At 43.4% G+C, this 13428-nt stretch overlaps 1 protein-coding gene across 1 annotated transcript in view; it reads right to left on the bottom strand.

Annotated features, from left to right (window-relative positions):
- The window catches only part of LOC115052528 (calsyntenin-2-like), a 75217-nt gene extending 63526 nt beyond the window's left edge, over positions 1 to 11691 (bottom strand). The window contains exons 1-3 of the mRNA XM_029516681.1: positions 11676 to 11691; positions 11021 to 11216; positions 1077 to 1285 (exon numbers count right to left, since the gene is read on the bottom strand). Coding sequence (XP_029372541.1) covers positions 1077 to 1285; positions 11021 to 11216; positions 11676 to 11691 — 421 coding nt within the window. The remainder of the gene's footprint in view (positions 1 to 1076; positions 1286 to 11020; positions 11217 to 11675) is intronic.
- Positions 11692 to 13428: the final 1737 nt, after the last annotated feature.

Below are 13428 nucleotides of genomic sequence, written 5' to 3'. Positions count from 1 at the left end.
TTTGTGGATATCTAAGACAAGTGGATGTTTGTACATGTTAGCTGTGACACTATGTTTGTAGACTAATGTTCAAGACCAAAGTTATAAAGTGCAAGTGGCAACACAGTAAAGCTAAGTATATTTGAGAGGGTATTTGACAGTGTACAAAGAATTTGCTTCCCTTTTTCTATGCCTGTGTGTGTATGTGTTTGTGTGTTTTATGTTTACGTGTGCAAAGACTTGTGTGATCTGATTTGTGGAGACTGATGCTTCTCCTGGCAAAGCTAGACTTTGTCCTTGGAAAGAGCAAAGAAACACATTTTACCCCGGGGAAAGACATCTGACAGAGTATTAAGTTTCACTGCCAGAGTGTATGCAGGTATGTGTATGAATGTGTGTGTGTCTGTGTGTGTCTGTGTGAGTGTTTCTTCTCTGGCTGCAAAGAGCACCTCGATGCAGATGGATGGCATCTCTAGATCATAAGCGACACTGTGTTGTGACAGAAATGTGTTTTTGAAGCTTCTCTATAAAATACAGAGAGCAGAGAGAGAAAAAAAAATTTTTGGTCAGGTGGGAAATTATTTCAATCAGTGATGCAGAACAGCTAAAGGATGGAGAAAGAGGACGCACCAAAAACACTCCAAATAGTGACCTTGTAATGCACTTCGTCACCACAGACTGTTAACATCTCAGCCAGGGGGCTCAACTCGCAGCCCGCGGTCACCTCCCGCTGACTTGATGTCACATTATGATGTAAATTGGCCCTTGAGGTTGTTTTGGAAGTTTATTTTTACCCCCGCAATAATTAAACTAAGCTCTTCTTGTGAAATTTAAATAATGAAAAACAATTTCATAAAAACAATAATAATAAAAAAAATAACCCATTCATTGTGGGATTGCAAAATAATTGGAACACAAGCAGAGTTTTTGAAGTGCGCAGGTCCGGAGCTGTGCCTTGTGGTACTCCAGTGCAGACCAGATGAAGAAGAAGTTGCTGTAGTAGTAGTAGTAGAAGAAGAATAGCTCCATGATGTGGCCAACAACATGACGCCATTTTGTTTTCGCATTAACACATCCGTAGCTGCTTTCCTACTTACCATTGCGATCTATAGCGAAGGGTGTGGTGGTTGTGGTGATCTGGTAGTTACAGATCTGGCTGTACTGAGGGGAGCAGTCCTGGTCGGTGGCCTCCACCTGCAGGATGCTGTCGTAAATCTTGCCCTCCGTCACAGCGGCGTGATAGCGTGGTTCCCGAAACACCGGAGCAAACTCGTTCACATCGTTGACCTGGATGTGAACCACCGCCCTGCAGACAAGAGGAGGCAGCAGGATAGTTAGTGCAGGATAATACATCATCTGTGAGAGCAAAGTTCTTTATAAAACCCCCAAAAAGAAAAAAGGGACGTTTACATTCATCCATCAGTTCGATCAGTTTTCAGTGTTATAGAAAAAATTTGGCCGTCTTTTATGTCTCTGGCATTCATGTGAGCTAGATATTATTAGTCTTGCGTGAAATGCAAATGCTAACAGGCTAACAGGCATGTTAATTAAATGCAGCTTCGCGAAGCAGCTAGCTTGGCTGGTTAGCGCTTTATTTACAAGCCTACACCAGACTTGGATAATCGATACAACAGTTTAATTCTTCTTGGCAGGGACTCATTCATCACCAAGCGTACTTGCCAGGAGTGTTATTTGACTACTTAGCCTGTAAAAACAGTTGTATAACACACCCTGCAGATCTGGGCAGAGCTCTCCAAAGTCAGTTAACCAACCCTGGCGACATTATCTGTGTGAGTTCAAGACTTCAGTTAAAGGTGTGCGATAAAATGTTCAACTTAAAACTGGAAGGCATCTTTCCCTCTAATGTTTAAGTTCCAAACAATCATCTTCAGTTTTGGAAAAACAACAATCCAAATTTTAGGGAACTTTAATGTTGAACTGACCAGCCAATATGTATTCACCATTGCCTGCGCATGAATTAAATTACGAAGGCATTAACCCAAGATATAATTAAGGTTTGCCTTTTTCCCCTTTCAACATTCTGGTTTGCTGAAACAATAAAACAAAAGCAGAAGACGGATGAAAGAAGAACAAAGGGATTTGGAAACAGCGAGAGGTAATGTGTATTCATGACGCTGTGTTGTTGTGTGCCTGGACATCACAAAGCCCTTCTGCAATTGGCTTTACATCCCTATAAAGTGTTTGATGTCGACACACTGAAGAGAACGAGCATTAATGGTGTCTTGGTTCAAAAATGTGATTGGGTGCTTTGCAACGGCAAGAGGGATTACGATGTTTAATAACTCCAACCTCTCCGATGATTGTTCGGATCAGCGAGGGGCAGAGTTCACGCCGGTGATTAATTAGTTTGGTAACCAATAGTCACATTGTGCCTCATGTTGTACACTACCTCCATACGACATCGGGTGGATGTTCTCTACTACCAACTTACACGCTTGGTGCACAATCTTTCCATAGTTGATCTAACAGCTGCAACTCATGTTCATCTGCACATTAAGAAAAAACAAAAAAACAAAAACAACATTTCATCCCTTCAAAAAACGCTCTACAACAGCCTGAAGGCAACAGGAGTGGGAATAATCAATCCGTCGATTCATTGACTGACAGCTGGTGAGGGATGACAGCGGGCCAGAGTAAATCATTTTTAAGCTTTAGCATTGCAAAGCCAAAGTAATTCCTGGCTTCAAGAGACAAAACGGGAAGAAATGAGTATGTGGTTTGTGGGATTAGCTGGTGGGTTTTGGTAATAACGGTGAAATTATGCCATTACGAGAAGCTGTGCGTATCGCTCCAGCGTGCGGTCGGCCAGAGATGGAGGCTGGACAATAAAAGGGGAGACAGTGGGGATGCTGAGCTCGGGCAGAATGGATTTCCACAGTGCCTTATCTGTCCCTGTCACAAGTACACAAACAGTGGAGACCGTTTGTTTCGAGCCTCTGTACACAAGCACATGCACAGTTAAATTGTTTAATAGAACCAGAAATGCGTAAACGAGCGGTGAAAAATGAACGTCTCTGTCTGCAGTAGGTGCATCTACTTTTCGTTCATTTTAGGATTTTCTACTTCAGCTCCTGTATATTTTAGATCATTTTTGGGCTGCTGTAGTTCCGATAAAACATATGAACAGTTTGTAATGTATGATATTTCAGAGGAGATGAGTCAACCCAAAGTATGTGAAATACTTTATAAAGAGCTCCTGGTTCGCCTTCATTCGGTGTATAGATTAAACTAGAGCAAAACTATTGGAACTTTCTGAGATGGAACCAAAAACACTTGTAATTGGTCTCCTTTACAGCAAGTGCAATTCAGCTGAGCGTTTAGAAAAGATAGAGTCCTGTGGTGTCCGTCTTTAAGCTTACGTTTTCTTTTCTTCAGGCAGGAAATCTCATCAATACAAGCACATATGTTATCATCTTCTCATTCTTTATTTATTATCTGCTTCATTAAATGTAACTATGGAGCTATTCTTGTAGTGCGTTTACTAAGCAAGCAATTATTTATGAAGCCGATGTATGACATCCCAAACTTGACAAAATGGAGCAAAAAGCTAAAACATAAAAAAGTGCTACTGAGGTGCAGACTGTTAATTACAGCTTTACACACCTCCTTGAACCTCCAAAACAGATAAAATTAATTTAAATCTTCTGAACTCTATTATTTTCCTTTTCTTAGCATACATTAATCATTTATACATTTCCCATTTTCTCTGGGAAGCAACTGTCTTCAAGGTCAATTAATCTGTTATTAACACAGAAGCTTTTGTACTATTAGTCCTCCCTACATATGCAACAACTGAGCTAAAGGCTCAGAAAAACAGGCTATGACGCTCAGCTAATCTGCTTTAACAGGTTTACATTAACATTATGATGCATTTATGAATTACAGTTGATTGAAATGTTTTTAGGTGGTTCACAGACGTATGTGAGATCCAACACTGTCTGTTTCCACCCCCCCGTACAAAGACAGAAATTTCTCATGGGAAAGAACCAACTTTGTCACGTCATTATTCATAATAAGAAGCTGCTTGATAAAGCATTTTTTCAGGGTCTTTAAAGAGATCCGAATAGTTTCTGCCACCTGCAGACACAGGTACCGAACGCACACACATGAACGAGTGCTCGACGGTGATTGATCATGCAGGATCGGCTTTGGTGGGACGTTAATGGTGATGCTAACTGCGGCAGAGGATGGCGATAGGAAGCGCTGACAGATTATGGCAGCACCAGAGTGTGCAGTAAATCCCTCAGCCAGCCTTGTTTTGTCATATTAATGACGCTCGCTCATCAACATTACCACCCCCCCACTTTTGCCTAACTCCCCAGCGGTGATGGAGCAAACACATGTTCTGTGCCTCTGGGGCTTGTATTGGGGGACTGCTGTGTTTCTGTTTGTGTGTGAGTGTGCGGTTATATTCACACCAATGCATGATATATGACTAAATGCAATAACTGTGAATATGATCATTGCGAGTGCAATGCAAGTGTGTGTTTCTGCGCCAAAGGCACACATCTGGTTGGAACAGATGCCCCGACTCTCTGGGCAAGCGTTGTGTGTGTGTGTGTGTGTGTTTGTGTGTGTGTTGTTTCCTGTTGCTGGAACATTGCCACCCAGAGTCCATGTCCGCCATCTCTCCATGTGACAGGCCGTAGCTCCAAAGCAGAAGGTCGGCAACGAGTCGGGGTGACATGGAGAGACAGCAGGGGGTTAAGCGACCGCAACATTGGAGCCAAAGGGGCGAAAACGTCAAAGTTAAACAAAGCTACATGACCTGAAAGAGTATGGAAGCCAAGTCCACGACTGCTATGTGAGCGCAATTTTACATCTCAGCTCCATCTTTAAATGTAACTAAGATGGACTCACGCCACGGGAGGATGTATCCGACGCCAAAGCATGACATTTCACTTCTCATGTAGCTAAAGGTTGGAGGAATTCAGTTTCTATCACGTACTCAGACAGTTAAATTGTACTTCTTAAGAAGCACACTTAATGTCAAGCAGCATTTTCTGAAGGCTCCGCGGGTGTTTTCTGCAAACGGCGGGACATTAACACTCTTTAATGGCGGAGTGTGGTGAATGTGACATTACTGAGTGCTGAAACATGAAACAGTCAGACCAGCATCAAGCTGCTTTAACAGTAATATATAAAACACATTCCTCAAAAATATGTACAGTTTTTTTTTTTTTTCAAATATAATATCTGATGCTGTTTTCTTCTCACTTTCATATGAAAGTGGTGACACTTGAGCTGTCGCTGTCTGCAGCGAAAGAGCCATACACCTCATAAATAAACCGCATACACATAATTATATTATTCCAGATGATGTAATTTTTGTTGTTGTTGTTTCATTTGCATTGTCTGCTGAACTTGACAAAATATTTGTAAACAAAGTGGGTTTTTTTGGATATTTTGGGTAATAATATATCATTTTTGTCTGCCCATCACTTTGGCAGCATGTTTATTTTAATGTAGAAAAACAACAACAACTTAAATCTCCTTGAAAATGTTGACAGGAAAAATGAAATACCATTCCTGTGATATTCACTTTTGACCCTCCCACCGCAATTTAGTGTCAAATAAGACTGGAGGGACGAGCCGCTCAGAAGAAAACAACTTTATATTCACTAAAACATATTCAGTAATTGCAAGCAGAATTTTCACTGCTTGAGTCTTTTTAGAATGAGCTCCATTTACGAGCCCCCTCCTCCCCTCGGCAATGTTTACAAATAGAATAAAATGCCATTTATCTAATAAAAAAGGCAAGATTTTTGCAATCAGCGGAGTCCAGCGGAGGCGCATTTAAGTACCAGGTGTGATTTGAGTCCATCTGAATTATATGCAGACACAATCAGATACCAGCTGCACGTTAAGGCCAGTCAATGCATGTTAATGTCGGTTTGTGTTGTTCCCAGCTTATTACATATTCATCTGCCGTCATTACTTATCAACACTCAGCTACACACTCAAACAGCGTCGTTATTGACTGTCTCTCATGCAAACACACACGCATACATACACAACCACACAACACGTGGAGCACAAAGGCAGAGCACTCAATTAATCTTTGTCAAGAATTAGCTGAGAGGTTGAATCATCAATTTCCTTGTTTAACACCAGAATGGAAAATAAACAACCCTAAATATACCAATAGGATCAAACGCACAACACAAAACGGATGGTAACCTCATCAGTATGCAAGGAAATCCCACCTCCATATCGGCCTGCAGCCCGAGGAGCGCCGCACAGAACTCACAGGAGCCAATGTAATCTCAATACAAGGTGATTATAATGCATGGTAATCCAGTTCAGTGTTGGCTTCACGCCACGACCTGTTTATTTAACGGCAGGCAGTATGGATGAAATCGGTGATGGATGGCAGTGGAGCAGAGAAAACCACAGAGCAACCCAAAGTTAGACTTAAAGCTGCAATTTCTGACCCCACTTCACCAACTCGTGGAATTTTTCATCGAAGAGATCGCGAGAGCATTTCTTCGTGATTAAGAGATGAATGTCCGAATATTTGACCTTGCTAACAAATGTCCAACTGTCGTGAGTTGAATCTGGGATGTGGAGCAGACGTCACTTTCTTTCGTCCGGTAACCGAAGCAGACAAGCACAGATGGTGCACTTCCTGCTGGTGCATATCATAATTGAAACACAGAGACTATATCTCCCATTACATTATGTTCGCTGAAGATAAACAACATTTTCCTACACTAGATGCATTTCTTTCCTTTTTTTTTTTTTTTAAACTCTCTCTCTCGCCAATAATAATCCACATCAACTAACACGTTTTGACAGAATGAGGTTTCACTCATATTAGCATCAAGTGTGACATGCCAGAAGTTAAGATTCTTGGTAGAATAAAGCAGCGATGCGTTGACAGAGCCGCGCTGTCTGCCTGGAGTCCCCTGGTCTGCACAAACTTATCATGTCAGCTTATGCTAACAAGGAAACAGATTCTGGCCCACTTCTTAACTCATAAAAAAGTCACTTTTTCTTTGTCAATACTGAGTGTGTTCTTTTGGTGATCGTGTGTGTGTGCACGCCGCTACGAGATGCAAATACACCCACCCCTCCCCAGCTTCTGTACTTGTGTATATGTAAATTTTTGGTATAACAGTGTGGATTGACTCAGCATTTGGGACTTGCGAGCGTGTTTGTGCGTGTGGTGTGTGTGTGTGTGTGTCTGCGTGCCTTCAGCGTGTCCTTCAGCTTGCTGTTTGCTGAATAATTAGCCTCTCCAAACTGCAGCAAGTTAGGACAGCAGGCCTCTAAGACTCACTAATGATGACTTTAATAACTGCCACGCTGCCAAGCACTGAGTTTTGTGGGTGAATGTGTGGCTGTACCGACACAAGAAAACTATGTGCAGCAAATACTGGATTTTACAACCCCCCCCGCACACAATCCAGGGCCGCTGTGTTCAAGTTGAGTAGTGACTAGGTATGTGACATGCTTTGTAAAAAAGTGAGATGTCCCTTATGGCTAATTACTACACAGCAACTGAGAGAATCCTGCGCAGATAAAGGTGTGTGGGGAACGGGGAATCACAAACAGCGCAGAGAAACCTCTAATCTTCTGATGCTAATTAGTGAGGTGTTTGGTTTTTGTTTTTTTTTTTTGTACACCTCATCCGTCCAAAATTCTCAGTCTTGAATCCTTCAGACTTCTACTCGAATGTTCAGAGAGCGGAGCAAAGACAAAGGCTGAGGTCCATCGGAAACGATGATTTCTAATCTGCTTTGTCTTGCGTCGATGTGGCCTCTGTGAGACATTCGACTCCACACGGGCTGTTTTCATCCGAGCAGCATTTCAAGGTGCAACACTGCATTTCATTTCACTGTTGAAGCTGATGGAAGTGATCCAGCTTAGAAAACCCTGATCTCAAATAACAGTTTGATAATTAGGATTTCATGATTTCAATTGATATGGAACATTTATATAAAATCATATTAAAAAGCACTTATGTTGAGTAAGAATGAGATTTGTAGAACAGAAAAGCTTGTGTTGATGTTACATCAATAGAAGCTAAATGAATATTCACGGCTCTTCACAACAAAGGCCGAACACTTCACAGCTCGGTGCAAACTGCTCAATTGGCAGATGTCAAGCCCCGCAGTATTGCAGATTAATTTGTGTTTCAATTAAAGCTGACCCGAGCAGAAACAGCCTTGTCCAGTTTAAGGTGAGTTCATCCAGCTTTGCAGTTTTGTCTTTGGAGCGACTAAAGCTTCCACAGGCAGCCACGTTGATTATCTCAGGAGGGCAGAGTGAAGCGAACGGATTCAGGACCGTCGGACTGCTGTTCTGTGCCGTTACAGCGGTGCTCTGATTTACCAGCCTTAATGTTTCTGTGATGCCTGACAGTCAACGAGAGCAGAGCAGTGTAAAATTTTTTCTCTGTGGGATGATGCGTATATTCGTATATTCAAAGTTCTGGCGTGGCATTTTGATGGGAAAACAATATCTCACTCTGCACCGCAGTAAAAAATGATAACATTTCATTTGCGCTGACAGACGGATTTGTTGAGCCGGGGCGGGAGAGACAGAAGCACTGACGGAGAGGAGGACACAGGAAGTGCTGCAGCAGGATTTGAGCTGAGCTGCAGCCAGCCAGGAAAAAAAAAAAAATCTACCGGAGGAAAAAGTAGGCCAGCAGCCAGTGGTGAGCAGAGCAGCGAAGAATAGGTTTGAACTCTGACGGTGTCACTCCTGATCCTCTCCCCTGTCCTCTTTAGCAGCTAATTTTCTTGACTGCTTTCCTTCTTCGCTGTTGATATGTCATGTGTAATTTGAGCACAGCCCCAGGCAAAGGTTCTTTCTCTTCCTTGTTAGCTCTTTTTTTTTTGACTGGAGCAAGCGAGCGGGGGAAGTGCGGCGAAAGGCCAGCCTCGTCCTTTGAGAGTTGCAAAGGGAAAGGACGGGCCATTTAAAGTGTCGCCAATTTCACTTGTCCTCCAGCGCCGGGCCTGTCTGCAGAAGCCAAACGGGGTCTGCGACACGGTGAGTTATTTTGATAGAAAGTAATGACGGTGACATGGAGGAAAACCTTGGGAGTTAAAAGGGACATAAAGCATGAGCAACAGTGTGGCGACCCAAAGTCACCTTTTACAAGTCTGTGTCTTATGGCTTGCGTTATTTACATTATTAATTATATGGAACAATAATTGAAGCTATTAATAACACTGTCATGATACGATACAAGTCGCAGGGGTCGGCAAGTTCTGAGGGGGGTGAAAGGGACCTGAGGCCGGGAGTCATTAATCTGAAGTGTTGCAGTCCTGAATATTTGTTGTTCAACTAAAGCTGCCAAATAAACGTACACGTGAAGTATAAGCCCCTCAGAACTACTGAAGTACGCTGTCATCAGGAAATCATGTCTGGATATGATCTCTCCTGATTGTTAGGCAGCTCTTTGAAGAAGCTAGATACACAAACCATTTCCTGAGTTAATCAGCTGGTGACAGGTAGGGGCATTTTCACATACACTTCAATGGAATCAAACTTTATTAATATTATTATTATTAAAACCAGCTTAGTCAACCCCTGATTTTCATTGGATGAATTACAGAGTCATGGCACTAATGCATCAGCTTCACTGACAGCTCCGGAACAAACGTCCACTTTCATCAACAACATTTGAGACAATCGATGGGAAACATACTGTAACATTTACAGTTACAGGTAAGAGGGGTTTATAAAACATGTGTCAGTTTGGGGGGGTCTAAGTCCTAATCAGGTAATTCAATGCCTGGCGAATAATTTATAGTTTATGTTTGTACTATTTTCTATTTAAGCCCCCCCCCACCCCCCAAACAGGCTCCTCTTCTTCTTTGGATCAGTGCGGCCCGGTCTGATACCCCGTTCATAGTTTCTAGATCAACTCCAGATCCAAAAGCAGGGAAATAGTCGCTGAAATCCATCACCCTCTTGGGCTTGTACATGCCAAGACTCACACACACACACACACACACACGCCTGGAACAAACACACACAAACCTGGAATTATAGCAGCAGGGGTCTTCAAGCGTTGGTGAAAATTTAAAATCAGTAGCGCGTAACTTGTATTTACTGTTGCTGTCTTAGTAGTGTGTGTGTGTGTGAGAGAGAGAAAGAGGGAGCATCTATAAGCTAGACAAGATGATGGATTTCTGTGTTTGGCTTCATTGTTGGCTGAGGTGAGGGGGTTGAGAGGTAACACAGCGAGGGGAGATGCTCGGTGTAGAGCGGACAAAGGTGATTGTCTGAGAGGCTGCATGGAGAGCAATTTCAGACAGAAGCTGCTTTCAGGAGAGCCAACAAGTGTGACAAATTGTTTTTATCAGTTGACCTCCTTAAAGTAGTCTAGTACCGTGAGTGGAGGTGAACGTGGGTGATGTGCTGCATTTGTGCCGGATCGGACTTGGACGGTCCTCGGTGGGATTCGGTGTCGTGGACAGAGGCACTTCAACGACTCGGAGGGACCCATGACGGCAAAGGGGCTAAAGACGTTATTACAAGGTTCGCTACATTTTTTAAATGGAATATCAGACAAAGTGATGGCAGCTTTTACTTTTCTTGTCTTTGGTAAACATCCAGAGAATCTGGTAGCCCTTTTTCAGGGTTCCTGGAGGCTGTGGTGGCGGGTGAGTCGGGCCCGAATGTTGCCCCACAGGTGGATCAAACCTCTTTCAACTTTTCCTTTCCGTCTCAGATTCAAATGAAACGGTCAGCATTTTCTTGAGCTAAGCAGTTTTTCTTCTCAGGCTGAATACTTACTAAAACACCACTGCTGATGGTTTGATTGGACTTCGGCCATGTTTTGAATAAATGATGAATTATACAATGAGCACATCTTAGTTCTTAGTTCGTCTCCCCTTTGTATTGACTTTATAAAAGGTCTACGCTACAATTGTACTTGAAGCTGTATATGCCTTTATTGTGTGAACTATGCATACATACATAATGGCCATGAGTTTGTCTTTTAAGTTAGACTTCTAACACTCCCTTTGTCTGAACCCTGCTCTTCATTTTTACTCACTTGTGAGACTTCTTGCCCTCCGTACCCCCGGGGCCAGAACCGCAGTCGTGAGCCTGGATGATGAAGGTGTATTCCTTCTGCAACTCGCAGTCCACCAGGCCGCGGGCCCTCAGCTGGCCTTCGCCAGATGTACCGTTCAGCACCACTGCTTTGAACGGGGCCTCCAGTCCGTGGATGTTGAACGCACAGATTTCCCCTGGAGAGCAGGAAGAGAAAGGGAAGGGAGGGCGGGGAGGGAAGAGAGAAGAGGAAGAGGAAGTCACTGTTAATCACAATCACTTTGATGTAATCCAGGTAGGGAATGTGTGTGTGTGTGTGTGTGTAAATTAGGTGTATAAATTAAATGTATGCTACATTTGAGTTTCAAGAGAAGTGCAGAAGAACCACAGTCGGTACAGTTCATAAAAAAAAAAAAGTTAACCAAAAGTGACTGACACAGCTCAACCTCGTTGAAGTAATTTACATCGGTGGTCATAGATGTCTTTGAGTTAAGTAATAATGAGGATATAATTAGGAAATAGAGAATGAAGAGCAGCAGCTTCCACCTTATATCTCTATTAGAACAAATCAGCTGTCACAGGAAAGGCGCACGCTGAGCAGGCTTCGAGGAAACCATTTGTCAAAATCTTTCTTATTTTCTTGGATTTTCTCTAACTCGTAATGCCATACATCGCCTCCCCCTCCCCACTTCTTTGTAATCTCCTCTGTGTGCTCTCTTTCTTTGAAAGTTATGTGAACCTGCCATTCTCTAACAGAAGGCGGCACACGGAGACGCCTGTGCGGAGCGAGGGATGTCGTGTGAGTGTTTTGGACCCGTTTCCTCACTTCCAACTTTACAACTGAAATGTGTAAGATTCGGGATAATAACGGTGTTACGCAGTCACAGTGATCATGTCATGATGTCATGATGATGTCATGACCAAGACCTCTACCTCCAGATGATCACACACGGTTCTAAGTGTTGTAATGTCTTTTCAGGACCAACGCCTTTCTCTTCACAGTGAAACATTCAGAAGTTGTTGACGTATCCAAGAAAAATAGCTGGAGGGCTATAAACAGCTGTCAATCAAACTAATTATGATTTTAGAGCAGTTATTCCCAAACTGTGGGCTAAAACCTTACAGGTGGGCCAACAATTCAATCAATGCTTAACTTAATGCAACTAAAAGATCTCAGCTATGGCAAAAACCAGACTATGTGAAAAAATAAACAGATACGGATCCCGATCTGATCATGACCAGGACGTCCCTGTTCTTACTGCGATACGACTCTTATGCAAAAACACCAAAGACCTTTCTGCTCTTCATCGCTGCCGCAACTTTCATGCAATGTGTCTGCATTCTCTGTTGCTCAACCCTGAAACACCACTGAGTTACACAAGGCCCAAACACAGTAACTCAAAGTCACCTCTTGGCCAGAGATAGAGAGGACGGAAAATCCATTTAAATCCAGAGCGAGCAGCCGACAAGAGCAAGAAACAAAAGAGCTCGGAGGCGGCTGACATTTATGAGCAGGCTGAATAAAGAAGTGGTCTGTTTGTGGAACTGGTGTGAAGTGAAGTGAAGTTGTTTTTTTTTTTTGTTTTTTTTTTCGTTCTTTTCTTGGAGAGCTGTCCTGCCCTCGTGTTTCCACTTGTGGGATTTGAGGAAATCACTTACCACGTTCAGGCTCACATGCTGACCTGTGACGGCTAATTGCTCTGATACCACTTAAACTAACAGCAAAGACTAAATTGGATTCCCAAGCAGCTTTGTGCGTGCGTTGCTCCTGGCAAGTTGTGATAAAAGCAACTTTATTTTCCACTGCTTTCCCCTTTTCATCCTATTTCTGTCATAATCCCCCCCCTACCTCACCTCGCCTTACCCCCCGCTCCCGCCCTCCCCTGGCCTCCCTTCCTGGAGGGGGGCAAGAGGATCTGAAATGACATTTTCCCCCACAGACGAGCTGTTGGCAATGAAGGAAAAGTAAAAGGGAAAAGGAAGGGCAGGAAATAGGAGAACAGGGAGTGTGTGGAAGAGCGAGGGGGGGGGGGCTGCCAGCCTTGTCTCCATGCCGTGCAGAGTTCCCACTCTGTATTGCCTGAACAATGACTTATCAGAGTTAAATGGGCCCCCACAATATGAAGCACGGGTCGCTGGGGAGAGCAAAATCATAAAATGGCACCGAGCAAACGGTGTGCGACAACGAGTGACGGAAGATGCAACAGTCTCGATGTGTGGCTTCTCTCAATAGTGCACCAGCGTACAAAACAAGCAAATGGAAAATCCATCACCACTGGAGCGGGAAATAAATCCAATATACACAGGCAAGTGCAGAAGCTTCCCATCAGGATGAGTACGCTGATGGCGAACGCCCACGTCCGAGCCCGGGCGGCGCAGCATGCTCTTGGTGTTGGCTTAATTGCAGCC

The sequence above is a fragment of the Echeneis naucrates genome, chromosome 13 (genome assembly GCF_900963305.1).
Source record: "Echeneis naucrates chromosome 13, fEcheNa1.1, whole genome shotgun sequence".
Classification (NCBI taxonomy): Eukaryota; Metazoa; Chordata; class Actinopteri; order Carangiformes; family Echeneidae; genus Echeneis; species Echeneis naucrates.
Note: the sequence above shows the minus strand (reverse complement) of the source record. Positions and strands in the feature narration are given on the sequence as shown.